This window comes from Tachyglossus aculeatus, chromosome 16 (assembly GCF_015852505.1).
Source record: "Tachyglossus aculeatus isolate mTacAcu1 chromosome 16, mTacAcu1.pri, whole genome shotgun sequence".
NCBI lineage: Eukaryota > Metazoa > Chordata > Mammalia > Monotremata > Tachyglossidae > Tachyglossus > Tachyglossus aculeatus.
In genome coordinates, this window is record NC_052081.1 from 40,150,740 (window position 1) to 40,177,449 (window position 26,710).

Here is a 26,710-nt window from a genome sequence, read left to right on the forward strand (position 1 = left end):
CAAGCCCTGCTTTTTGGAGAGGGGCGCGGTCTGGGGAAATTGTCTAGTTTCCTTTCCCTCTTCGTCCGTGACTTTTAACACCAGCGTATCTCTCGGGACACCCCGGTAGGATGTAGAGTTCTTGGAAGGGAAAAGACAGGAGAAAGTACCGCCGGGGCAGCTGAATTTTCACGTAGCCGTCCCGGATCGACCGCCTGTAACGGAGCCAGGATCAGGTCACTAGCCCTGGTTATTTTTAGAGACGGCACGGAATTAGTCTCTGTGGCCGATGCCTGCTGTCTCGAAATCGGTCGATCAGCGGTATTTACTGAGCTCCTACCGAGTGCAGAGCACTGTTCTAAGAGCATGCAAAAGTAGAGGAGGTAGAAGATGTCACCCATGCTTTGGAGTAAGCGATCAGTAAGTACTATTGATTGCTTACAGAGAAAAAGTCTCAGGTAGAAAGTCACGGTAGATATGTTGACATGTCTGCTTTGAGGCCGTTTTTCACACAGGACCGACAGTGACTGCTTTTGGGTCTTCTTCAAAAGCGAAGCAGCGTGGCTTAGTGGAAAGAGCCCGGGCTTTGGAGTCCGAGGTCATGGGTTCGAATCCCACTCTGCCAATTGTCAGCTGTGTGACTCTGGGCAAGTCACTGAACTTCTCTGGGCCTCAGTGACCTCATCTGTCAAACGGGGATTAAGACTGTGAGCCCCCCCGTGGGACAACCTGATCACCTTGTAACCTCCCCAGCGCTTAGAACAGTGCTTTGCACATAGTAAGCGCTTAATAAATGCCATTATTATTTATTATTATTATTCTTCAGTCAACCAGTGATATTTATTGAGCACCTCCGAGTGCTTGGGAGAGAACCCCTGAAACCAGGCATACGTTCCCTCCCCTGAAGAAACTCTCGATCTAATAAGGGAGACGGCCATCCAGTGCTGTTTTTTTATGGTATTTGTTAAGCGCTTATTATGTGCCAAGCACTGTACTAAGTAAGCACTGATATAAGGATATATCAGTGGGCACTTAACTTCTCTGAGCCTCAGTTCCCTCATCTGTAAAATGGGGATTAAGACTGTGAGCCCCGTGTGTGACAACCTGATCACCTTGGGTTCCCCCCCCACCCCAGCGCTTAGAAAAGTGCTTCGCATATAGTAAGCGCTTAACAAATGCCATCGTTATTATTATTATAAGGATGTCTATAAGGCGTAGTTATATTCAAGTTGGACACAGTCCCTGTCCCACATGGGGCTTGCGGTCTTAATCCCCATTTTACAGATGAGGTAACTAAGGCATGGAGAAGTGAATATTAATAATAATAATAATAATAATGGCATTTATTAAGCACTTACTATGTGCATTGCACTGTTCTAAGCACTGGGGAGGTTACCGGGTGATCAGGTTGTCTCACAGGGGGCTCACAGTCTTAATCCCCATTTTACAGATGAGGTAACTGAGGCCCAGAGAAGTGAAGTGACTGGCCCAAAATCACACAGCTGACAGTTGGCGGGGCTGGGATTTGAACCCATGACCTCTGACTCCAAAGCCTGGGCTCTTTCCACTGAGCCACGCTGCTTCTCTATTAAGAGAAGCAGAATATTAATTGTATAATTATATTATATATTATATTATATTATATTATAAGATAATTATATATTCTCTTAATATTACATTAAGAGAAGGAGAAGAGAATATTAAGAGAAGGAGAATATTAAGTAATCTCTACGCTTCTCTATGCTATGATTCTTTTTTAATTTTAAGTGCTTAGTATCTGCCAGGCATTGTGTTAGCTGTTAGGATAGATACCAGGTAATCAGGTTGGACAACAATCCTGTCCCCAGCATGGGACTTGCAGTCTTTATCCCCATTTTACAGATGATGTAACTAAGGCACAGAGGAAAGAAATAATAATGAAGGCATTTATTAAGCACTTACTCTGTGCAAAGCACTGTTCTAGGCGCTGGGGAGGTTACAGGGGGATCAGTTTGTCCCACGGGGGGGCTCACAGCCTTAATCCCCATTTTACGGATGAGGTCACTGAGGTACAGAGAAGTTAAATGACTTCCCCAAGGTCACACAGCAGACAAGCGGAGGAGGAGGGACTTGAACCCACGTCCCCGGACTCTGAAGCCTGCGCTCTTCCCACTAGGCCACACTGCTTCTCTCTTTTTAGACTGTGAGCCCACTGTTGGGTAGGGACTGTCTCTATGTGATGCCAATTTGTACTTCCCAAGCGCTTAGTACAGTGCTCTGCACATAGTAAGCGCTCAATAAATACGATTGATTGATTGATCGATTGCTCTGATTTTACGCTGCGATTAAAACCGGCGGCTCTCCCTCCAGGTGAAGCTCATACGGCTCGTGGGGATAATGTTACTGCTGTATGTCAAGAAGGAACACGCGCTGCATCTCTCGGAAGTGGAGGCGGAAACCGTGGGAACAGGAATCATGGGGAGAATGGTGAGTTGACACCGCGGGCCTGGAATCTTGAGCGGGAGCAGGCCTTCCGCAAGTCCTATTCCCATCTATAATCAGTCAATCCATCGGTGGTATTTATATTAACGTCTCTCTCCTCCCCAAGACTAGAAGCTCGCTGTGGGTAGGGACAATCCATAGGTGGTATTTATATTAATGTCTCTCTCCTCCCCAAGACTAGAAGCTCGCTGTGGGTAGGGAACGTGTCTCCCAGCGCTGGGAAGCAGCGTGACCTCGTAGATAAAATAAAATAACGGGCCTGGGAGCCCCAGGACCTGAGTTCTAATCCCGGATCCGCCGCTTGCCTGCTGCGGGATAATAATAAATGTGGTATTTGTTAAGCACTTACTACGTGCCGGGCTCTGTACTGGTTCTCCAGACTGTAAGCTCCTCTAGACTGTAAACTCGTTGCAGGCAGGGATGTGTCGGTTTGTTGTTGTATTGTGCTCTCTCCCAAGTGCTTAGTACAGTGCTGTGCACATAGTAAGCGCTCAGTAAATATGAATATGAGAAGCAGCATGGCTCAGTGGAAAGAGCCCGGGCTTTGGAGTCAGAGGTCGTGGGTTCAGATCCTGGCTCTGCCAACTGTCAGCTGTGTGAATTTGGGCAAGTCACTTAACTTCTCTGTGCCTCAGTTCCCTCATCTGTAAAACGGGGATTAAAACTGTGAGGCCCCCCGTGGGACAACCTGATCACCCTGTAACCTCCCCAGCGCTTAGAAAAGTGCTCTGCACACAGTAAGCGCTTAACAAATACCATCATTATTATTATTCATTTGGAGTCAGAGGTTGTGGGTTCAAATTCTGGCTCTGCCAACTGTCAGCTGTGTGGATTTGGGCAAGTCACTTAACTTCTCTGTGCCTCAGTTCCCTCATCTGTAAAACGGGGATTAAAACTGTGAGGCGCCCCGTGGGACAACCTGATCACCCTGTAACCTCCCCAGCGCTTAGAAAAGTGCTTTGCACATAGTAAGCGCTTAGCAAATACCATTATTATTATAAATGAATGAATCAGAATACTAAGCGCTGGGTTAGCTACAAGATAATTGGGTTGGGCACAGTCTCTGTCCCACATGGGGCTCACAGTCTTAATCCCCATTTTACAAACGAGGTAACTGAGGCACAGGGAAGTTAAATAACTTGCCCACAGTGTCACGGCAGACACGTGGCGGAGCGGGATTAGAATCCAGGTCCTCTGACTCCCAGGTGGTGTTCTTACATTCTTAAAAGAGCTCAGGTTTTGAACCTCCCAGTTACCTCTGTTCACTTGCTGGGACCGATTACTTAATATTCTCCTTTAACCTACAAAGTGAGCCGCGAAATCTCGAGTGAGTGAACGGCAGACAAGTGAAAGTTTTATCAAAAGTCTGGAGGCTTAATGATTTCCTCTCCAGTGCCAGAGTTCAGCAGACACCATATTCAGAGAAGCAGCGGGGCTCAGTGGAAAGAGCCCGGGCTTGGGAGTCAGAGGTCGTGGGTTCTAATCCCGACTCCGTCACATGATGATGATGGCACTTATTAAGCGCTTACTATGTGCCAAGCACTGTTCTAAGCGTCACATGTCTGCCGTGTGACCGTGGGCAAGTCACTTAGCTTCTCTGAGCCTCAGTTACCTCATCTGTAAATAATATAATAATGGTGGCATTTGATAAGCGCTTACTATGGGCAAAGCACAGTTCTAAGTGCTGGGGGGATACAAGGTGATCAGGTTGTCCCACGTGGGGCTCTCAGTCTTCATCCCCATTTTAAAGACGAGGTAACTGAGGCACAGAGAAGTTAAGTGGCTTGCCCAAGGTCACACAACAGACAAGTGACGGAGTGGGATTCGAACCCTTGCCTTTGACTCCCAAGCCTGGGCTCTTTCCACTGAGCCATGCTGCTTCTCGATAAAATGAGGATGAAGACTGTGAGCCCCACGTGGGACAACCTGATCCCCTTGTATCCCCGCCAGCGCTTAGAACAGTGCTTCGCACATAGTAAGCGCTTAACAAATGCCATCATCATTATTATTATCATCTCCTGCTTCATCGGTCAACGGTATTTGAGCGCCAACCCTGTTTAGAGCACTGAAAGTGATGATGGTATCTGTTAAGCTACCATCATCATCAATCGTATTTATTGAGCGCTTACTATGTGCAGAACACTGTACTAAGCGCTTGGGAAGTACAAATTGGCAACATATAGAGACAGTCCCTACCCAACAGTGGGCTCACAGTCTGAAAGGGGGAGACAGAGAACAAAACCAAACATACTAACAAAATAAAATAAATAGAATAGATATGTACAAATAAAATAAATAGAGTAAAAAAAATATGTACAAGCATATATACATATATACAGGTGCTGTGGGGAAGGGAAGGAGGTAAGATGGGGGGGATAGAGAGGGGGATGAGGGGGAGAGGAAGGAAGGGGCTCAGTCTGGGAAGGCCTCCTGGAGGAGGTGATACAAGATGGTATCTGGTCATGGGTTCGTATCCCGGCTCCACCACGTGTCTGCTGTGTGACCTTGGGCCAGTCACTTAACTTCTCTGAGCCCCAGTTACCGCATCTGTAAAATGGGGGTTAAAACTGTGAGCCCCCTGCGTGGGACAACCTGATCACCTTGTACCCCCCCAGCGCTTAGAACAGTGCTTTGCACATAGTAAGCGCTTAACAAATGCCATCATTATTATGATTATTATTAGCCAAGCCCTGTTCAAAGCGCCGGAAAGACCCGGTCCCCGCCCTCAGGGGGCTTACGGTCATCCCGCCTCGTCGGGGGGACCACCGCGACGCACTGGCGTTGCCCCACCGTGACCGCCTGCGTGTGCTGGACTGTCGCGCCCCTTCCAGGGTAACAAAGGAGGAGTGGCCATCCGCTTCCGGTTCCACAACACCAGTATCTGCATCGTGAATTCCCACCTGGCCGCCCACACCGAGGAGTACGAGAGAAGGAACCAGGACTACAAGGACATCTGTTCCCGGATGCAGTTCGGTCAGCCGGACCCCAGCCTCCCGCCTCTCACCATCAACAAGCACGAGTGAGTGGCCCCGCGATCGTACGGCGGGATTTAGTGAGCGCCTGTCGAGCGCAGAGGATCCTGCGGCAGCCAGATGTGTGTCCGTTTGTGAACTATTCTACCTGTACAGATTTATTCTATTTATTTTATTTTGTTAACATGTTTTGTTTTGTTGTCCGTCTCCCCCTTCCAGACTGTGAACCCGCCGTTGGGTAGGGACCTTACTGGGTGCCAGAGCCCCTGTGCATATCTATTCTATTTATTTTATTTTGTTAGTATGTTTGGTTTTGTTGTCCGTCTCCCCCTTCCAGACTGTGAACCCGCCGTTGGGTAGGGACCTTACTGGGTGCCAGAGCCCCTGTGCATATCTATTCTATTTATTTTATTTTGTTAGTATGTTTGGTTTTGTTCTCTGTCTCCCCCGTTTAGACTGTGAGCCCACTGTTGGGTAGGGACTGTCTCTAGATGTTGCCAATTTGTCCTTCCCAAGCGCTTAGTACAGTGCTCTGCACATAGTAAGCGCTCAATAAATACGATTGATGATGATGATGATGATGGTGACCGTCTCTAGATGTTGCCAGCTTGGACTTCCGAAGGGCTTAGTACTGTGCTCTGCACACAGTAAGCACTCCATAAATACGATTGAATGAATGAATGAACCAGTGCGCGGTTTGGCCATGTCTGGTAACACGTGGTCATAATAATAATAATAATAATGGCATTTATTAAGCGCTTACTATGTGCAAAGCACTGTTCTAAGCTCTGGGGGGGAATACAAGGTGATCAGTTTTAATCCCCATCTTCCAGTTGAGGTAACTGAGGCACAGAGACGTTAAGTGACTTGCTCAAAGTCGATAAAATGAGGATGAAGACTGAGCGCCCCACATGGGACAACCTGATCACCTCGTATCCCCCCAGCGCTTAGAACAGTGCTTGGCACATAATAAGCGCTTAACAAATGCCATTATTATTGTTATTATTATCTCCTGCTTCATCGGTCAACGGTATTTGAGCGCCAACCCCGTTTAGAGCACTGAAAATGATGATGGTATCTGTTAAGCGGCGGACTCCAAAGCCCACGCTCTTTCCACTGAGCCACGCTGCTTCTCTAAAAGCCAGGCCAAAAGCCATTTTTTGCACAGAGCCTCTTGGCTGCCGGGTTTCTTTTCAGGCAAAGGTGGAAAGTTTGCCCAGCCCTGAAGTGCGGATACAGCCCTGAGTCATGGCAGGAGCCATTCCGCTACTTGGCAGAGTGTTTTTAAGAGATAAGATTGGAGCGTCCTGTCGTGGGAATTCCTCCTTTCACCATCCTTATCCGTTTCTTTTTTTTAAAAAAAAAACAACAACCCAAAACCCTCCCTTTCCTAGTATATGTATCACATTGGACTTCCGGACTTCCCTCTGACTCATGAAACTGAAGCCACTTCTTCCCTTTGAGGAAGAGGTGACATGGCCCAGCTCTTTTCATTCATTCATTCCTTCAGTCGTATTCATTCATTCAGCCGCATTTATTGAGCGCTTACTGGGTGCAGAGCACTGTACTAAGCCCTTGGGAAGTACCAGCTGGCAACATCTAGAGACGGTCCCTACCCAACAGCGGGCTCACAGTCTAGAAGGGGGAGACAGACAACAAAACAAAACATATTAACAAAATAAATAGAATAAATATGTACAAGTAAAATAGAGTAATAAATCTGTACAAACATATATACAGGTGCTGTGGGGAGGGGAAGGAGGTAAGGCGGGGGAGAGGAAGGAGCGGGCTCAGTCTGGGAAAGCCTGAGCCTTCCATTGAGCGCTTACTGTGTGCAGAGCACTGTACTAAGCGCTTGGGAAGTACAAGTTGGCAACGTATAGAGATGGTCCCTACCCAGCAGCGGGCTCACAGTCAAAGAGCAGAGCCCTGAACCTGCTGCTGCTGGGGAGGAGGTGTCTGGGGGAAGCTTGTGGGAATTCGGTTCAAGAGAACCCGGCGGGGATGGGGGCTCTTATCGGCCGATCCCCTTCCGGGGGGATTCGGAGGTGCGGGTTGACTCGAGGGGGGCGGTTGAGCTCATCTGTGGCTTTGGCCGCCACGCCGGGTTGCCCGGTAAGTTGGCCTGCTTCCGACAGAACGGAAACGACCACCGCGTGACATCTCGGCGTTTATAATTAAGCACTAACACAGTCAGTTTAGGCCGGCCGTCCGGGGCCGGGCACATCATGGGAAGAACTCGGGTCGGGCAGGGTGGAATTCGGTACGGTGTTTAGCCAACTTGGAGGCGCTTGCGGGTGTGGTGAAAACGGCTAGGATAGGAGCCTCGGCATCCATTCCCACCTTGATTCAGCCTCCCTGCCTCCTGTCTCTCCCCACTCCATTCCATTCTTCGCTCTATTGCCCGAATCATTTTTCTACAAAGACGTTCTCCGGCCATGTTTCCCCACTCCTTAAAAAACTCCAGTGGCGGGGTGGGGGGGCTCATCCACTTGGGCATCAAATAAAAACTCCTCACCATTGGCTTTAAAGCATCAATGGCCTTGCCCCCTCCTGCCTCACCTTGCTACTCCCGTACTACAACCCAGCCCTCACGCTTGGCTCCTCTAATGCTCACCTTCTCATCGTACCCCTATCTTGCTGCTGACCTATGTTGCCAACCTGGACTTCCCAAGCGCTCAGTACAGTGCTCTGCACACAGTAAGCGCTCAATAAATACGATTGAATGAATGAGTATAGAGACGGTCCCTACTCGACAACGGGCTCACAGTCTAGAAGGGGGAGACGGACAACAAAACAAAACGTGGGCAGGTGTCAAGTCATCAGGACAAAGTGACTTCTCCCCTTTTTAGACTGTGAGCCCACTGTTGGGTAGGGACTGTCTCTATATGTTGCCAACTTGTACTTCCCAAGCGCTTAGTACAGTGCTCTGCACACAGTAAGCGCTCAATAAATACAATTGATTGATAAATACGATTGATAGATTGACCTCTCACCCACATCCTGCCTCTGGCCTGGAATCCCCTTCCTCCTCATATCTGACAGACAATTACTCTCCCCCATTCAAAGCCTTACTGAAGGCCCATCTTCTCCAAAAAGGCTTCCTTGACTAAGCACTCCTTCGTTGCTTCTCTCACTCCCTTCTGAGTCTCCCTGACTCGCCCCTTTTATTCATCGCCTCCTCCCAGCCCCACAGCACTTTTGTACATATCCTTTATTTCTACTAATGTCTATCTTCCCCTCTAGACTCTAAGCTCGTTGTGGGCAGGGAATGGGTCTGTTAAATGTACTCTCCCAAATGCTTGGTACAGTGCTCTGCACAGAGTAAGCGCTCAATAAATACGAACGAATGAGCGGATGAACGGTCCGGGCAACCCCTCTCCCAGGATCGAGCCCGATTGCTCCTCTTCCTCAGACCGGCCGGGCCGGAGGAAGGCCGCCCGCTCCGTGGAGACGGAGACAGATCCCGACGGCCAAGATGACCAAGCGAGTGGCGAGGAGCGTCGCGTGCGGAGATCTGCCTGTCCCTTTCCTGTCCACCACTCCCCCCAGCTGGCCTCGGCCCTCCCCGTGGGAAGGCCCGCTTAAACCCCGTTGCCCTTGTGTCCTCACAGCGTGATCCTCTGGCTGGGCGACCTCAACTACAGGATTGAAGAGCTGGAGGTGGACAAAGTGAAAAAACTCATCGAGGAGAAGGCGTTTCAAGCCCTGTACAAGTACGACCAGGTACAGAGAGCCTCCCTCCCGCAAACGGGTGACCCCAGGAAGGGACCGGTGCCGGACGCCGACCCGTTCGAAGCCCCAGGCGCATCAGCTCTTCTCTTTCTTAACTCTGGGACGCTTCCCCGCCCCGCCCGGCTAATCGAGCTCACTGTCGCCAAAAACAGCTGCTCCTCCGGCGGTCTGCAATTTCCCTTTCTGACGTCCGTCCCCGGACTCCCGGCGGAAGAGCCTCGTGCCTCCCTTTCTCTTTTCTTGTGCTGACCTGCTCCCGCGCGACACTTCGATCGTCACATCGGGGACGCGGCCAAGAGTGAGTTGTAGTGGGAACTGGCAGTCTCCCCGGACGCGTGACCGTGGGCAAGTCACTCGACGTCTCTGGGTCTCAGTTTCCGCCTTCGTGAAAACGGGGAGAAGATACCCGTCTTCGCTCTTAGACTGTGAGCCGTAGGAGGGACGGGGGACCGTGTCCAACCTGCTCGTATTCTATCTCCCCAAGCACATAGTGGGCTCTCAATAATAATAGTGGTATTTGTTGCTATTATTGACCCTCTTTCTGAGTGCGGAGTGACGGCCTCATAGTTTCATTCGCTCAATTGTATTTATTGAGCGCTAGTTTCGAAATCAACTATTCCCCTCAGCCACTCTCTCAGTTGTTTCTTACTCTCAAATCGTTCTGGGGAGGGGGATAAAATACGATTGAAAGTTATGTAGTCCTTGAAACAAACGAACAGAATTTGGATTTGGAAAGTCAGAGGCAGGGAGAGACCGGCCCAGTCTCCTCACGTCTTTCGTTAAGTGGAGGAAACAAGCTCATCGCGCCTGTTTAGCACGTTGCCCGGTGCGATCGGTAAGCTTCTTGGCCGAGTGCTTTCGCCACTTCCCTCCGGAACCTGCTCGGTAAGCTAATGGATTTCGCCGACAAGGAGGCTTTCCTGGCGTTGAATATGAATGAATTTTACTTAGTGTTCCCGCTATTGCATCATGCACAGGAGGAAGTGTTCCCAAGGGTTCACACCCTGAACGTTTCCCAGCTCTTTGTCCTGGCTGCTCAAGCTGTCTCGGAGGGTTCCGATTTTTAAATCCCTGAATCTTTTGATAGTCCTTTTTTGGACCCAGACCAATTTTGTCACAGTGGCAACGTTTTCATTGTTCTTCCTAGTAAAGGCAGTTTTTTCGAACCACCATCCGTGTTTCGGCCGTGGTAGGCTAGGCCTGGCTCGCTAATCGACTCTCACTTTTTTTTTCTAATGGTATTCGTTAAGCACTTTCTATATGCCAGGCACTGGGTTAGATGCAAGATGATAACCAGATTGGACACAGTCCCCGCCCCACATGGGGCTCACAGTCTTGACCCCCGTTTTACAGATGAGGTGACTGAGGCACAGTGAAGTGACTTACCCAAGGTCACTTGACTAACACCTTTTCCTCCTGCTCACACCCCTTCTTGCTGCTGTCTTGCTGTCGTTCATCTCTCTCTCTCTGCCTCTGTTTCTCTCTACAGTCTGGACTGGTAGTCACAGTGGTATGTAGTGAGCACTTACTGGGTTGTGGATCAGGAACGTGTCTAGGAACTCTATGTTTTACTCTCCCAAGTGCTTAATACAGTGCTTTGCACGCAATAAGCCCTCAATAAATATGATAGATTGACTGATTGCAACAATACAGCAGAGTTAGTAGACACATTCCCGGCCCACAACGAGCTTACGGTCTAATCCAGCACGTTTTCATTCCTTCCTGCCTTTTTTCCTCTTGGCGGGGTTCACTCTTGAAGCTAGGTCGTGATTCCCTGCCCTCAAGAAGCGAGCGGCTTCACAGGTGTCGGTGTTTAATAGCTTCCTCTCTTCACACCGTCCTTGCTGCGTTTCAGGAGACACGTTTCGGGGTCCGGTGGTTACCGTCAGGGCTTTTGGAGGTCACCCGATTCTGGCCGGGAACGTCTTCACGCCCTCTGCCCCGTCGACTTAGTTGGGCAGTATGAGGATTCCAGCTTCCACGGGCGAGTCAGGAGTGCCTGCTGTTTGCGATTCGTGCTAAGAGGGGGTTTTGAAAGGGAGGGCTGGCGTCTTTGACTGATGCGAAGAGTCTCCTGGGCCTCGGGGGACTCTGGGATGGCCGGGTCTTGGACGGGAGGGCTGAGCGGTGGGTAGGTTTCCAATTGCTAACGAGTCAACCGAGGAAATGTGCAATCCTGGACTGGGCCCAGCCCGGGTGAGATGCTGCGAAAGAAAGAGCAAGGGGCGTAGTGCCAAGTGAAGCAGTGTGGCCCAGTGGATAGAGCACGGCCCTGGCAGTTGCAAAGACCTGCGTTCTAATTACACCTCCGCCATTAACCTGCTGTGTGACCCTGGGCAAGTCCCTCTCTCATCTATTCATTCATTCAGTCGTATTTATTGAGCGCTCACTGTGTGCGGAGCACTGTACTAAGCGCTTGGGAAGTCCAAGTCGGCAACATATGGAGACGGTCTCTACCCAACAGTGGGCTCACGGTCTAGAAGGGGGAGACAGACAACAAAACAAAACCTGCAGACAGGTGTCAAAATCGTCAGAACAAATAGAATTATATAAAACCGGCACTGAGACTCTGAGCCGTTTGTGGGACAGAGACTGTGTCCAACCTGATAAGCCCATATGCACCCCAGCGTTTAGTACAGTGCCTCGGCACGTAGTAAGCACTTAATAAATACCATAAAAAAAGCGAGGGAGAAAGGCAGCTGGCTGGATCCATGTAGATGCCGGGCTGGGAACGTGGGCTCCGTTTATCTCCAGCCAGAGGAACAGGATTAGGTGCCGTAATGACCCCGAGGTCCGGGGGTCCTGGCGGGGGGGATGTTATGGCCGAGACCCCAGATTCCCCAGCAGCAAGGCCTGGTTGGACCTTCTTCGGCATTGGCTCCTGTTCTCTCCCTCCTCTGGGAGGTTTGGGGCTCGAATTCTGATGTTCCGTTGCTGTTCTCCGCCCTCCCCTCTCCCAACAGCTGAGGAATCAGGTGGCCGACAAGGCCGTTTTCGAAGGCTTCACGGAGGGCGCGATCTCCTTCCAGCCCACCTACAAATATGACCCCGGCTCGGACGACTGGGACACCAGGTTGGCGGATCGGGCCCCAGGGAGAGCCGGGCGGGACCAGAAACGTGGGCGGTACCGGCCCCCTTAAGAGATGGCTTCTTTGACCTCTGGTCCCTTGTTTCTTAGCCGACCCCAAGGCTGCCTTCTTAACCCCAATGCTCTGGCTCCTTCATCATCATCAATCGTATTTATTGAGCGCTTACTGTGTGCAGGGCACTGTACTAAGCGCTTGGGAAGTACAAATTGGCAACATATAGAGACAGTCCCTACCCAGCAGCGGGCTCACAGTCTAAAAGGGGGAGACAGAGAACAAAACCAAACATACTAACAAAATAAAATGAATAGATATGTACAGGCTCCTTCTGTCCTGATTGTGCGACTTGGCTTTTCCTCTGCGGGGCTGAGTTTCTCTCTCGGTGGCCCTTTTCCTCCGGGACCGAGGGGTCCACGGGATGACGGGAGAAGTTCAAGCCGGCCCAGTCTAGGAGAACACCGCCGTGCCCACCCGGGGCCGTGTGACTCCCTTCAGTGCTGTGGAAAGCGAAGGATCCAGAGGAAACTTCTTTTTGGAGCAGGAGACGTTCCTGGGTTGGGGGAAAGTTTCGCCAAAATAGCCGAGTGCCCCGGGAGGCCCCCGGTTCCAGCCTTCCCCTTCCCGTTCCAGCGAGAAGTGTCGGGCCCCGGCCTGGTGCGACCGAGTCCTCTGGAAAGGGAAGAATGTGACTCAGCTGAGCTATCAGAGCCACATGACCCTGAAGACCAGCGACCACAAACCCGTCAGCTCGGTGTTTGACATCGGGGTAAGTGCGGGGCTGTCGGCACCTCTGATCGCCAGTCAGCCAGCTGTATTGAGCGTTTACCGTGTGCCGAGCGCTGTGCCGAGTGCTGGGGAGGATACAGTATAACAGCGACGCGTTCCCTGCCCACAGTGAGCTTACGGGCTAGAGGGGGAGACGGACATTAGTATAAATAGAATTACAGATATGTACAAAAGTGCTGTGGGGCTCGGGCAGGGCGGGGGTGAATAGAGGGAGCAAGTCAAGGCGGCCTAGAAGGGAATGGGAGAAGAGGAAAGGAGGGCTTAGGTGGGGAAGACCTCCTGGAGGAGATGGGCCTTCAATAATAATAATAATAAAAATGATGGCATTTATTAAGCGCTTACTCTGTGCAAAGCACTGTTCTAAGCGCCGGGGAGGTTACAAGGTGACCGGGTGGTCCCACAGGGGGCTCGCAGTCTTAATCCCCATTTTACAGATGAGGTCACTGAGGCCCAGAGAAGTGAAGTGACTTGCCCAAAGTCACACAGCTGACAAGTGGCGGAGCCGGGATTTGAACCCCTGACCTCTGACTCCAAAGCCCGGGCCCTTTCCACTGAGCCATGCTGCTTCCCAATAAGGTCTTCTATTCATTCATTCAGTCGATCGTATTTATTGAGCGCTTACTGTGTGCAGAGCACTGGACTAAGCGCTTGGAAAGTACAAGTTAGCAACATATAGATACGGTCCCTACCCAACAGTGGGCTCACAGTCTAGAAGGGGGAGACAGAGAACAAAACATTAACAAAATAAATAGAACATGTACAAATGAAATAAATAAATAGAGTAATAAATACATACAAACATATATACATATATTAACAAAATAAAATAAATAGAATATGTACAAATGAAATAGAGTAATAAATGCATGCAAACATACATACAGGTGCTGTGGGGAGGGGAAGGAGGTAAGGTGGGGGGATGGAGAGGGGGTGGTATTTTATTTGAACATATTTATTCTATTTATTTAGGCTGTGAGCCCACTGTTGGGTAGGGACCGTCTCTATATGTTGCCAACTTGTACTTCCCAAGCGCTTAGTACAGTGTTCTGCACACAGTAAGCGCTCAATAAATAGGACTGAATGAATGCTTTATGAAGGCTTTAAAGGTGGAGAGAGGAGAAGGGTGAAGAGGGGGAGGGTATTCATTCATTCAATCGTATTTATTGAGCACTTACTGTGTACAGAGCACTGTACTAAGCGCTTGGGAAATTCAATTTGGCAACATATAGAGATATATATATATACATATATATTTTATTTTGTTAGTATGTTTGGTTTTGTTCTCTGTCTCCCCCTTTTAGACTGTGAGCCCACCGCTGGGTAGGGACTGTCTCTATATGTTACCAACTTGTACTTCCCAAGCGCTTAGTCCAGTGCTCTGCACACAGTAAGCGCTCAATAAATACGATGGATGATATAGAGACGGTCCCTACCCACCAACGGGCTCACAGTCTAGCGGTTCCAGGCGAGAGGCAGGACGTGGGTGAGAGGTTGGCAGCGCGATAGAGGAGATTGCCAGGCCTGGTGGCTTCCGTTGTTCTCCTTCCGTTTCTCAAATTGCTCGGGGACCTCGACCTACCAGCGATATTTATTGAGCGCCTGCTGTCTGCTGAGCATCCTACTGAGCCTCGGAAGTGCTAGAAGGCGTGATCCCTGCCTTCCAGGAGTGTGTAATCTAGGCCCTCCTCACCACCCCCTCTGTCATTTTAATCAGGGTCCAAGGAAGTTCCTCCCCAGAGCCCCATCAGAAGCAGCCCTCTGGCTCTTCCTGTCGATATTTCTCCCGATGAGAAGTCCATGCCAGGCAGCAAATTCATTTGGCATAAGAACCGAGGCCCCGGTGGTCGGGCCGCCTGCCAAAATTTCCCTCTATCATTCTGACCCCTGCTGATGAGGCAGTGGTGACTTGGCTGGCCCAGGGGCCGCTCCCTTTGTTTCCCGGGGAGCCCGCTAATTGCCCTGCTAATTGGGTTCTTTGTTAATGAATCGAAACAGACTGGGTTTTCACTTTGGTTGGAAAATTACCATGCTGCCCTACTGTACCGGATGCTCATTTGCTGCTCGTTACCCATGCTGGGTGCCCTACTGTACTCTGAAAGTGAAGCCAAGTCGCAGCAAAAGCAGTTCTCTGGGCCTTAAGGCTGGGTATAACAATAATGTTGGTATTTGCTAAGCGCTTACTATGTGCCAAACACTGTTCTAAGCGCTGGGGCAGATACAAGGTAATCAGGTTGTCCCACATGGGGCTCACAGTCTTAATCCCTGTTTTATAGTGTCTCTCTCTGGCTCTCCCCCTTTCTTTCTCTCTCTCTCCTTTTCTTTTTCTCTTTCTGTTTTTCTTTTTCTCTGTCTCTTTTTTTCTCTCTGTCTCTCAGGTCAAGGTGGTGAATGAGGAGCTATACCGGAAGACCTTGGAGGAAATCGTCCGCTCCCTGGATAAGATGGAGAATGCTAGCATCCCCTCCGTGACCCTGTCCAAACGGGAGGTACGAATGATACCGTCAATCAATCAATCAATCAATCGTATTTATTGAGCGCTTACTATGTGCAGAGCACTGTACTAAGCGCTTGGGAAGTACAAATTGGCAACACATAGAGACAGTCCCTACCCAACAGTGGGCTCACAGTCACCGTCAGGATTCTGGCTTTGGTGTCTGAGGCTTGTGGAGTCTGAGAGAGAGAAAGGGAGAGGGAGAAATCTACCTTGTAGAGCACAGGGTGTGTATGTGTGTAAAATGCCTCATTAGAAAGGAGAGAAGTGAAGCCCCAGTGGTAGTCCGTTAATAATAATAATAATAATAATAATGGCATTTGTGAAGTGCTTACTATGTGCAAAGCACTGTTCTAAGCGCTGGGGGGGATACAAGGTGTTACTTCTACATTGGTGGGGGCGGGTAACTTATTCAACAGCGAGGTTAGGGACGGCCATTGACAGTGGGCCGTGTTGAGGGTTAAATCTGTCTGCTTGGGGTGCTTTTTTGCTCCGTTGAAGCTTTTGGATTGCTTTTCCCAAATACTTGAACGGCGGATCCCCAGCCTGGGCTAAACTCGGAGACCAGTTGGCCGCCCTCCAGGAGCTCCTCGTTAGTAAATAATTAACGGCGCTGAGGCCCGGCTCTTGGGGGCCCGGCCTTGAGAAGAGGAGGCTGGCGTACCTGGCTGTCCGGACAGTGGGGGTCGGGGAATGGCTGACCCTCTGGCCGGGCTCTCAGTTCTGTTTCCAGGATGTGAAGTACATGGAACTGCAGAGCCAGTCCTTCACCATCCACAACGAGCAGGTGCCTTGCCAATTTGAGTTCATCAACAAGCCAGGCGAGAGCTCCTACTGTAAGCCGTGGCTGACCGCCAACCCCAGCAAAGGATTCCTGCTGCCAGGTTAGCTCTTCCGGCTGCTCCTCGGGCCCCCCGTACTCACCGCCTCTCTCGGCTCCGCGGGCGGGGGCCTCCCCCAAGCTCGGCTTTGCGGGGCTTCCCAGGATATCCCCGGTCGGCTCCCACACGAGGCCGTGGGCCCCCTGGAGCCCCGACCCCAACCAGCCAGAGCGGCAGGATGGTTTCCGACTGGCCCCCGGCTGTCCGTGCCCTCTCTCGGCTTTGGAGGTTTGGCCGAGGTCCGGAGGAGCTCAGACGCCCTCCCTCCCTCGCCCGTCCTCTCCTCAGGTTCCCACGTCGAAATAGAGCTGGAGCTCTTCGTCAACAAGACGACCGCCACGCGGCTCAACTCGGGAGACGATCGGATCGAGGACATCCTGGTGCTGCACCTGACCCGAGGGAAGGACTACTTCCTTTCCGTGTCGGGGAACTACCGTCCCAGCTGTTTCGGCTCCTCCATCCAGATGCTCTGCCACCTGCGGGAACCCATCCAGGACATGCCGGCGGAAACGATCCGGGACCTGGTGGGTTCGCCTTTCCCCCCCCGGGGTCGGTGGCCGGGGAAATCTTAAGATCCCTGGGTGAAATCGCACCCGGGTCGCCCCCCCCAAGTCTCCCAGATAGCGGAGCGCCCACTGTTTCCTCACGGTTCGTTGAAGAGCCAGTGACGTCGGCCTCCAGGGATTCTCCGGAAAAGGAATTGCCAGAGCTGGCGGCCGGATTATTCTTTTTCTTTCCCTTTGACCGCTTAAACGCAGTCCGCAGAGGGTGATTGTGACCAGAACTGGGTGGTCGGGGGGCATAGCGGGGTTGAGCCAGGTTGGGCTTACCCGGGGGTGGTTGCAGTGCTTTTCTTTAAAGCAGGGAAGTCACGACTTCTTCCCTCCCCTGCTGAGAGCCGACCGCTTTGGGTGGATGTGCTGAGCGCCCCAGTTTCCTCACGGTTCGTTGGAGAGCCAGTGACTTCGGCTGCCAGGGAGTCTCCGGGAAAGGAACTGCCAGAGCTGGCGGCCGGATGATTCTTTTTCTTTCCCTTTGACCGCTTAAACGCAGTCCACAGAGGGTGATTGTGACCAGAACTGGGTGGTCAGGAGGCATAGCGGGGTTGAGCCAGGTTGGGCTTGCCCGGGGGTGGTTGCAGTGCTTTTCTTTAAAGCAGGGAAGTCACGACTTCTTCCCTCCCCTGCTGAGAGCCGACCGCTTTGGGTGGATGTGCTGAGCGCCCCAGTTTCCTCACGGTTCGTTGGAGAGCCAGTGACTTCGGCCGCCAGGGAGTCTCCGGGAAAGGAACTGCCAGAGCTGGCGGCCGGATGATTCTTTTTCTTTCCCTTTGACCGCTTAAACGCAGTCCACAGAGGGTGATTGTGACCAGAACTGGGTGGTCGGGGGGCATAGCGGGGTTGAGCCAGGTTGGGCTTGCCCGGGGGTGGTTGCAGTGCTTTTCTTTAAAGCAGGGAAGTCACGACTTCTTCCCTCCCCTGCTGAGAGCCGACCGCTTTGGGTGGATGTGCTGAGCGCCCCAGTTTCCTCACGGTTCGTTGGAGAGCCAGTGACTTCGGCCGCCAGGGAGTCTCCGGGAAAGGAATTGCCAGAGCTGGCGGCCGGATGATTCTTTTTCTTTCCCTTTGACCGCTTAAACGCAGTCCGCAGAGGGTGATTGTGACCAGAACTGGGTGGTCGGGGGGCATAGCGGGGTTGAGCCAGGTTGGGCTTACCCGGGGGTGGTTGCAGTGCTTTTCTTTAAAGCAGGGAAGTCACGACTTCTTCCCTCCCCTGCTGAGAGCCGACCACTTTGGGTGGATGTGCTGAGCGCCCCAGTTTCCTCACGGTTCGTTGGAGAGCCAGTGACTTCGGCCGCCAGGGAGTCTCCGGGAAAGGAATTGCCAGAGCTGGCGGCCGGATGATTCTTTTTCTTTCCCTTTGACCGCTTAAACGCAGTCCACAGAGGGTGATTGTGACCAGAACTGGGTGGTCGGGGGGCATAGAGGGGTTGAGCCAGGTTGGGCTTGCCCGGGGGTGGTTGCAGTGCTTTTCTTTAAAGCAGGGAAGTCACGACTTCTTCCCTCCCCTGCTGAGAGCCGACCGCTTTGGGTGGATGTGCTGAGCGCCCCAGTTTCCTCACGGTTCGTTGGAGAGCCAGTGACTTTGGCTGCCAGGGATTCTCCGAGAAAGGAATTGCCAGAGCTGGCGGCCGGATGATTCTTTTTCTTTCCCTTTGACTGCTTAAACGCAGTCCATAGAGGGTGATTGTGACCAGAACTGGGTGGTCGGGGGGCATAGCGGGGTTGAGCCAGGTTGGGCTTGCCCGGGGGTGGTTGCAGTGCTTTTCTTTAAAGCAGGGAAGTCACGACTTCTTCCCTCCCTTGCTGAGAGCCGACCGCTTTTGGGTGGATGTGCTGAGCGCCCCAGTTTCCTCACGGTTCGTTGGAGAGCCAGTGACTTTGGCTGCCAGGGATTCTCCGAGAAAGGAATTGCCAGAGCTGGCGGCTGGATGATTCTTTTTCTTTCCCTTTGACTGCTTAAACGCAGTCCATAGAGGGTGATTGTGACCAGAACTGGGTGGTCGGGGGGGCATAGCGGGGTTGAGCCAGGTTGGGCTTGCCCGGGGGTGGTTGCAGTGCTTTTCTTTAAAGCAGGGAAGTCACGACTTCTTCCCTCCCTTGCTGAGAGCCGACCGCTTTGGGTGGATGTGCTGAGCGCCCCAGTTTCCTCACGGTTCGTTGGAGAGCCAGTGACTTTGGCTGCCAGGGATTCTCCGAGAAAGGAATTGCCAGAGCTGACGGCCGGATGATTCTTTTTCTTTCCCTTTGACCGCTTAAACGCAGTCCGCAGAGGGTGATTGTGACCAGAACTGGGTGGTCGGGGGGCATAGCGGGGTTGAGCCAGGTTGGGCTTGCCCGGGGGTGGTTGCAGTGCTTTTCTTTAAAGCAGGGAAGTCACGACTTCTTCCCTCCCCTGCTGAGAGCCGACCGCTTTGGGTGGATGTGCTGAGCGCCCCAGTTTCCTCACGGTTCGTTGGAGAGCCAGTGACTTTGGCTGCCAGGGATTCTCCGAGAAAGGAATTGCCAGAGCTGACGGCCGGATGATTCTTTTTCTTTCCCTTTGACCGCTTAAACGCAGTCCGCAGAGGGTGATTGTGACCAGAACTGGGTGGTCGGGGGGCATAGCGGGGTTGAGCCAGGTTGGGCTTGCCCGGGGGTGGTTGCAGTGCTTTTCTTTAAAGCAGGGAAGTCACGACTTCTTCCCTCCCCTGCTGAGAGCTGACCGCTTTGACTCATGGGCGGTTTGGGTGGATGTGCTGAGCGCCCCACCCTCGGCCATGGCCTGGGACCAAAACCGCCTCTGGCTTAGCGTGGCACGATTTCCCTAGCCCAATGGAGCAGGAGCCGGGGGTGGGGCATTGGTGGTCCCCACACCTGTGAGAGCTACACATTCATCCATTCATTTAATCGTCTTTATTGAGCACTTACTGTGTGCAGAGCGCTGTACTAAGCACTTGATATAAGCATGAACAGACACATTCCCTGCCCACGACGGGCTTACAGTCCAGAGGTGGGGAGACAGACATTAATAGAACTAAATAAATTGTGGATATAAATGCTCTGGGGCTGGGAGAGGGGATGAGTAAAGGGAGCAAGTCAGGGTGACGCGGAAGGGAGTGGGAGAAGAGGAAAAGAGACTTCGGGGAGAAGCAGCGTAGCTCAGTGGAAGGGGGCACGGGCTTTGGAGTCAAAGGTCACGGGTTCAGATCCCGGCTCTGCCAATTGTCAGCTGGGTGACTTTGGGCAAGTCACTTCACTTCTCTGTGCCTCAGTTCCCTCATCTGTACAATGAAGATTAAGACTGCGAGCCCCACGTGGGGCAACCTGATCACCTTGTAACCTCCCCAGCGCTTAGAACAGTGCTTTGCCCATAGTAAGTGCTCAATAAAGGTGATTAAATGAAGGGATGAAGTGTCAGAGACCTGGAACGTCCAGCTCTCACAGGACTTAATAAATAAATAATGGCTTAATAAATGCCATTATTATTAACTAAGACCCGAGAGTTTCCGGACCAGGCCGAAGAGACGCAAATCGGCCGGCTGTTTGAGGTCTAATTCTGGCCTCCGTGACAGCAGCAGGAGGCGGCGAGCCGGAGTGGCCGGCCCCACTGCAAACACGCATCCATATCTATACTTGTACATATCTATTCTATTTATTTTATTTTGTTAACATTTTCAGTTTTGTTCTCTGTCTCCCCCTTCTAGACTGTGAGCCCACTGTCGGGTAGGGACCGTCTCTAGATGTTGCCAACTTGGACTTCCCAGGCGCTTGGTGCAGTGCTCTGCACACAGTAAGCGCTCAGTAAATACGATTGAATGATTGATATGTTTGTACAGATTTATTACTCTATTTTACTTGTACATATCTATTCTATTTATTTTATTTTGTTAATATGTTTTGTTTCGTTCCCTGTCTCTCCCTTCTAGACTGTGAGCCCACTGTCAGGTAGGGACCGTCTCTAGATGTTGCCAACTTGGACTTCCCAAGTGTGCTCTGCACACAGTAAGTGCTCAATAAATACGATTGATTGATATGTTTGTACAGATTTTTTACTCTATTTTACTTGTACATATCTATTCTATTTATTTTATTTTGTTAATAAGTTTTGTTTCGTTCCCTGTCTCCCCCTTCTAGACTGTGAGCCCACGGTCGGGTAGGGACCGTCTCTAGATGTTGCCAACTTGGACTTCCCAGGCGCTCGGTGCAGTGCTCTGCACACAGTAAGTGCTCAATAAATACGACTGATTGATTGATCCCTTTCCAGACCCTGCTGCCGCTGCAGGCCGGCACCGACGGCTCCCAGGAGGAGAAGCCCCTGGATATCCCCAAGGAGCTCTGGATGATGGTGGATTTCTTGTACCGCAATGCTGCCCAGCAGGTAGGTGCCACCTGAGCTCCCGGCCCAGAAAGCTGCTTCCGAACAGTGTCGGGGCCTCCCGCCTTCCTGCTGGCGCAGGGGAAGTGCGCTTACTTCATTCATTTAATCGTATTTATTGAGCGCTTACTGTGTGCAGAGCACTGGACTAAGCACTTGGGAAGTCCAAGTTGGCAACATATAGAGACGGTCCCTACCCAACAGTGGGTTCACAGTCTAGAAGGGGGAGACCGACAACAAAACAAAACGTATTAACAAAATAAAATAAATAGAATAAATATGTACAAGTAAAATAAATAGAGTAATAAATCTGTACAAACATATATCCATATATACAGGTGCTGTGGGGAGGGGAAGGAGGTAAGGCGGCGGGGTGGGGAGAGGAAGAAGAGGGCTCAGTTTGGGAAGTCATCAGCTCTTCCTTGGTCATCAGTGGCTTCTATAATAATTGTGGTATTGGTTCAGCACTTACTATGTGCCAGGCACTGTACTGAGCTCTGGGGTGGATGTAATAATAATAATAATGATGGTATTTGTTAAGCGCTTCCTATGTGCAAAGCAGACAGGTCATGGGTTCAAATCCCAGCTCCGCCAATGGTCAGCTGTGTGACTTTGGGCAAGTCACTTCACTTCTCTGTGCCTCAGTTACCCCGTCTGTAAAATGGGGATTGAGACTGAGAGCCCCACGAGGGACAACCTGATCACCTTGTAACCTCCCCCAGCGCTTAGAACGGTGCTTTGCACATAGTAAGCGCTTAATAAATGCCATTATTATTATTATTATTATTTTTAAGGGGCACTGTTGCTGGCTCCCCTCTGCCAACGGGTGGATGCTGGAAACTGTCTCACCTCCCGCTACACCCAGCCAGGCTGTGGGGGACTCTCCTGTCTCCTGCCAGGGGCGTGCCCCCCAAGGCGGGGGTAACATCCCCAAAGTTCAGCGTTTAGAACAGTGCCTGGCACTCGGTAAGCGCTAAACACCCACCTCAACAAAAGTCGGGAATCCAAAATGCCAGGAAGAGGGCGGCAGCTGTGTGGGAATCTGCTGCCTCCGGCAGGGACGTCGTCAAGATGCTCTGCATGAAGCAGCCTGGCGGAGCGGCTAGAACACGGGCCCGGGAGGCTGAAGGTCGCGGGTTCTAATCCCAGCTCTGCCACTTGTCTGCTGGGTGACCCTGGGCAAGCCTTTGTGCCTCAGTTACCTCATCTGTCAAACGGGGATTGAGACTGTGAGCGCCCTGTGAGACAGGGACTGTGTCCAGCCCACTTTCCTTGTGTCTACCCCAGCGCTTGGAACAGCGCTTAGCATGGTGTCAGGCACATAGTAAGCGCTTAACAAATAACATTATTATTATTATTATTATTATGACCCGGAGCCTTGGTGGGCCCAGGGCCCTGGGGAGAGTGCCCAGCTGTGCCCAAGAAGTGGGGGAAGGGGAAAACCTAAAACCCTTCAAGGCCCTGCTGAGAGCTCACCTCCTCCAGGAGGCCTTCCCAGACTGAGCCCCTTCCTTCCTCTCCCCCTCGCCCCCTTTCCATCCCCCCATCTTACCTCCTTCCCTTCCCCACAGCACCTGTATATATGTATATATGGTTGTCCATATTTATTACTCTATTTATTTTACTTGTACATATCTATCCTATTTATTTTATTTTGTTGGTATGTTTGGTTTTGTTCTCTGTCTCCCCCTTTTAGACTGTGAGCCCACTGTTGGGTAGGGACTGTCTCTGTGTGTTGCCAATTTGTACTTCCCAAGCGCTTAGTACAGTGCTCTGCACATAGTAAGCGCTCAATAAATACGAGTGATGATGATGATGAACCCCTCTTGCCCACCTACACCCTGTGGGCGTGCCGAGTCCGGATGGAGTCTCTGCTCCTTGTCCCGCTCAATCCCGTGGGATTCAACCAAGGAATCGGTAGAGTGGAGAGGCTAGGAACAGCGGAAAGTCGTGGCCGGACGAACCCGAGTGACCTCTATTTATTCAATCAATCGTATTTATTGAGCACTTACTGTGTGCAAAGCACTGGACTAAGCGCTTGGGAAGTCCAAGTTGGCAACATATAGAGACAGTCCCTACCCAACAGTGGGCTCACAGTCTAAAAGATTCCTTACGGGATCCCGGACTTGTAGTTTATCATCACAGACCCAAGTTCTCCCGCAAGCCCCGAGCCAGCGGTCGAAGAGTCCGGGGGAGAAGCAGCCCACCCGCCCCCTTCCCCTGATCCCAGCTCTGGACGCCCCCAATTCCCAAGAGTTGCCACCCGGCCCCGTGCTGTTTTGCAGGAAGACCTGTTCCAGCAGCCGGGCTTGAGGTCGGAATTCCAACAGATCCGGGACTGTTTGGACACGGGCTCGCCCGAAACCCTGTGTATCCTTGCCGGTCTCTTCGCTTCGGAGCAGATGGGGAAGCCCCCTCGGCCGCCGCCTCCGGCAGCCACCCGGGGACGCTCGGGCCGAGCGGCCGCCCGTTCCCTCCGGGGCCCGGGCGGCGGGAGAAGGGGCAGGCCGGGAATTTCGGGGGGCGAGTCTGCACGGGTCCCCTTTTCCTTCCTTAACCACGCCGTGCCAGCCGGCAGCAGTCACTCGGTGGCGGAAGCCCTGTTGCTTTTCCTGGAGAGCCTCCCGGAGCCGGTGGTGTGCTACGGGCTGTACGAGAGCTGCTTGGAGTGTGTGGGCGATCACCAGGCCAGCCGACAGGTGGGTGGGTGGTGGTGGGGGGATTCACTCATTCAATTCAATCGGATTTATTGAGCGCTTACTGTGTGCAGAGCGCCGTACCGAGCGCCTAAGGGGACGGCTAACCCTGAGGGGCGGGTGGCGTTCGAGACTGGAGAATCACGGGCCGGCGAAAGAATGGGCCCTAATGATGTTGCCAGCTTGTACTTCCCAAGCGCTTAGTACAGTGCTCTGCACGCAGGAAGCGCTCAATAAATACGACTGAATAACGATGCCCTTCTGGAAGCTGGGCAGGCAGACGTTTGGGCTCCCCAGGGTTTGGCTCAGTAGCCCACCCCCTCCCACTCCACCTCCAGGTCATCTCGACCCTCCCCGCCTGCTACAAGAACGTCTTCAACTATTTGATGGCATTTCTGCGGGAACTACTGAACAACTCGGCGAAAAACCACCTGGATGAGAATATTCTCGGTGAGCTCGCGCTTGGGATTCAGCCCCGCAGCGCTTACGCAGGCAGCTGACATTTGTTTTCGCGGCCGTCTCCCCCTTTAGGACCGAAAGCTCGCCGTGGGCAGGGGGCACGTGAGTGGTAGTGTCCTCTCTCAAGTGCTCAGTACAGTACCCTCCGTATAGAGAGCACTCAGTAAACACCGGATAGAGAAAGAGCGTGGCTCAGTGGAAAGAGCACGGGCTTTGGAGTCAGAGGTTGTGGGTTCGAATCCCGGCTCCGCCACATGTCTGTTTTGCGACTTTGGGCAAGTCACTTGACGTCTCTGGGCCTCTGACCTCATCTGTAAAATGGGAGTGAAGACTGTGAGCCCCACGTGGGACAACCTGATGACCTTGTATCTATCCCAGCGCTTAGAACAGTGCTTGGCACATAGTAAGCCCTTAACAAATGCCATCATTATTATTTGGAGTCAGAGATCATGGGTTCGAATCCTGGCTCCGCCACATATCTGCTGTGTGACCTTGGGAAAGTCGCTTAACTTCTCGGAGCCTCAGTTCCCTCGTCTGTAAAATGGGGATGAAGGCTGTGAGCCCCCCGTGGGACGACCCGATCACCTTGTATTCCCCTCCCAGCGCTTAGAACAGTGCTTTGCACATAGTAAGCGCTTAACAAATGCCATCATCATTATTATTATTATTATTATTACCATTAATTGGCTGAGCGAGCTGGCCCGTAGGGGAAAACCACCCAGGGAATTCACCTGCGCACTCCACGATGCCCAGTCAAATCAATCAATCGTGTTTACTTATTTTTTTAATGGTGTTTGTTAAGCACTCTCTATTCCAAGTGCCGGGGTAGTTGCAAGCTGATCGGGTTGGATGCAGTCCCCGTCCCACGTGGGGTTCACAGTCTTAGTCCCCATTTTACAGATGAGGGAACTGAGGCACAGAGAAGTGAGGTGACTCGCTCCAGATCACACAGCAGACAAGTGGCAGAGCCGGGATCAGGACCCAGGTCCCTGTGAGCCCACTGTTGGGTAGGGACTGTCTCTAGATGTTGCCAATTTGTACTTCCCAAGCGCTTAGCACAGTGCTCTGCACACAGTAAGCGCTCAATAAATGCGACTGATGATTGATGATGATTGAGCACTTACTAGGTGCAGATAGATCACTGTACTGAGCACCTGGGAGAGCGCGATACAAGTCAAACTGAGGCAACGCAGAACCCGTTGCCACCCCCAGCACCCTACGGAGGGGAGACCAGGCCTTCCCGAGGGGCCGATCTGTCGGGAGCGGAGATGTGGTACTTGAGAGACCCCCCCGGCCCCGTCTCCCCTGCGCTGACTCGGTGTCCCCCCTACCCAGCGAGCATATTTGGCAGCCTGCTGCTCCGCTCCCCGTCCGGACACCCGTCGCCCGACGTGGCGGAGAAGAGGAAGGCTCAAGACTTCGTTCACCAGTTCCTCCTGAGAGGCAGCGACGCCCCCTGAACCCCGGCCCCGGCGGACGGTCGCGGCCCCGGAACTTCCCGCTGGGAATCCCGTCGGGATTAGAGCCCTCCGGCGGCGGAAGGCGGCCCACCCTCCAGCCCGAGTTGCGTGCGCCCGGCAGAGCGCGGGATGTGAGGAATGGTGAATCCCGTAACGAGGTGTGAAGAAACCAGCCAACCGCGGAACTGACGTTTTCCCCCTCGGCCTCGTTGTCGTTAACGTGTAGAAATAGTTCTCGGGTTCCTTTTTTTTAGGGAACGGGTGACACCAGCCTGCTTCCTCTGCCTGTCTTGGGGAAAGCGTGTCACTTCTGGGCCAAGTTCCCCTGGATTCGGGAGCTTTAATGAACTGTTTTGGGGAAGGTGAGTGGGAGAACGGGAATGCACGCTGTTAGTGGCTCGGCAGGCGGACCCCTTGTCCCTCCTCGGTTTTGCCAAGGGATTGTCGAGTGTTCGCCATACTTGCACGCTCTCTCTCTCTCTCACACACACACAAACACACCCTCCACCCCTACCACAAAAGTTGCCATTTGCTGAGCAGGTGCTAGAGTGACTTGAGGGTATTAAAACCGCAAAACCGATGATGTTTATCTGGGTTCTTAAACGAGATAATCTCTCACGCTGTATATATTGTTACCTTTTCCCTCCCCCCCTACAACCCGCCCCATCCTAATATGTGTAATATATTTGGAAGATAAACCTATTTTTAACAGCAGAGTACGTGTGTTCCTGTTGTCGGCCCGCCCCCCGACTCCTTCACCGTCCCGG

At 52.1% G+C, this 26,710-nt stretch overlaps 1 protein-coding gene across 3 annotated transcripts in view; it reads left to right on the forward strand.

Moving 5' to 3' along the window:
- The window catches only part of INPP5B (inositol polyphosphate-5-phosphatase B), a 66,483-nt gene extending 39,826 nt beyond the window's left edge, over nucleotides 1-26,657 (forward strand). For 2 of the 3 annotated variants that reach the window (XM_038758159.1, XM_038758160.1), the window contains 13 exons: nucleotides 2,329-2,445; nucleotides 5,292-5,479; nucleotides 9,047-9,158; nucleotides 12,131-12,240; nucleotides 12,884-13,019; nucleotides 15,415-15,525; nucleotides 16,252-16,414; nucleotides 16,700-16,935; nucleotides 21,218-21,331; nucleotides 23,614-23,698; nucleotides 23,900-24,027; nucleotides 24,363-24,474; nucleotides 25,819-26,657. In XM_038758159.1, coding sequence (XP_038614087.1) covers nucleotides 2,329-2,445; nucleotides 5,292-5,479; nucleotides 9,047-9,158; nucleotides 12,131-12,240; nucleotides 12,884-13,019; nucleotides 15,415-15,525; nucleotides 16,252-16,414; nucleotides 16,700-16,935; nucleotides 21,218-21,331; nucleotides 23,614-23,698; nucleotides 23,900-24,027; nucleotides 24,363-24,474; nucleotides 25,819-25,943 — 1,737 coding nt within the window. In that variant the 3' untranslated portion in view covers nucleotides 25,944-26,657. Of the gene's footprint in view, nucleotides 1-2,328; nucleotides 2,446-5,291; nucleotides 5,480-9,046; nucleotides 9,159-12,130; nucleotides 12,241-12,883; nucleotides 13,020-15,414; nucleotides 15,526-16,251; nucleotides 16,415-16,699; nucleotides 16,936-21,217; nucleotides 21,332-23,613; nucleotides 23,699-23,899; nucleotides 24,028-24,362; nucleotides 24,475-25,818 lie in introns of those variants that run through there. The other variant, XR_005454407.1, reaches the window with a different exon arrangement.
- The last annotated feature ends 53 nt before the right edge of the window (nucleotides 26,658-26,710 follow it).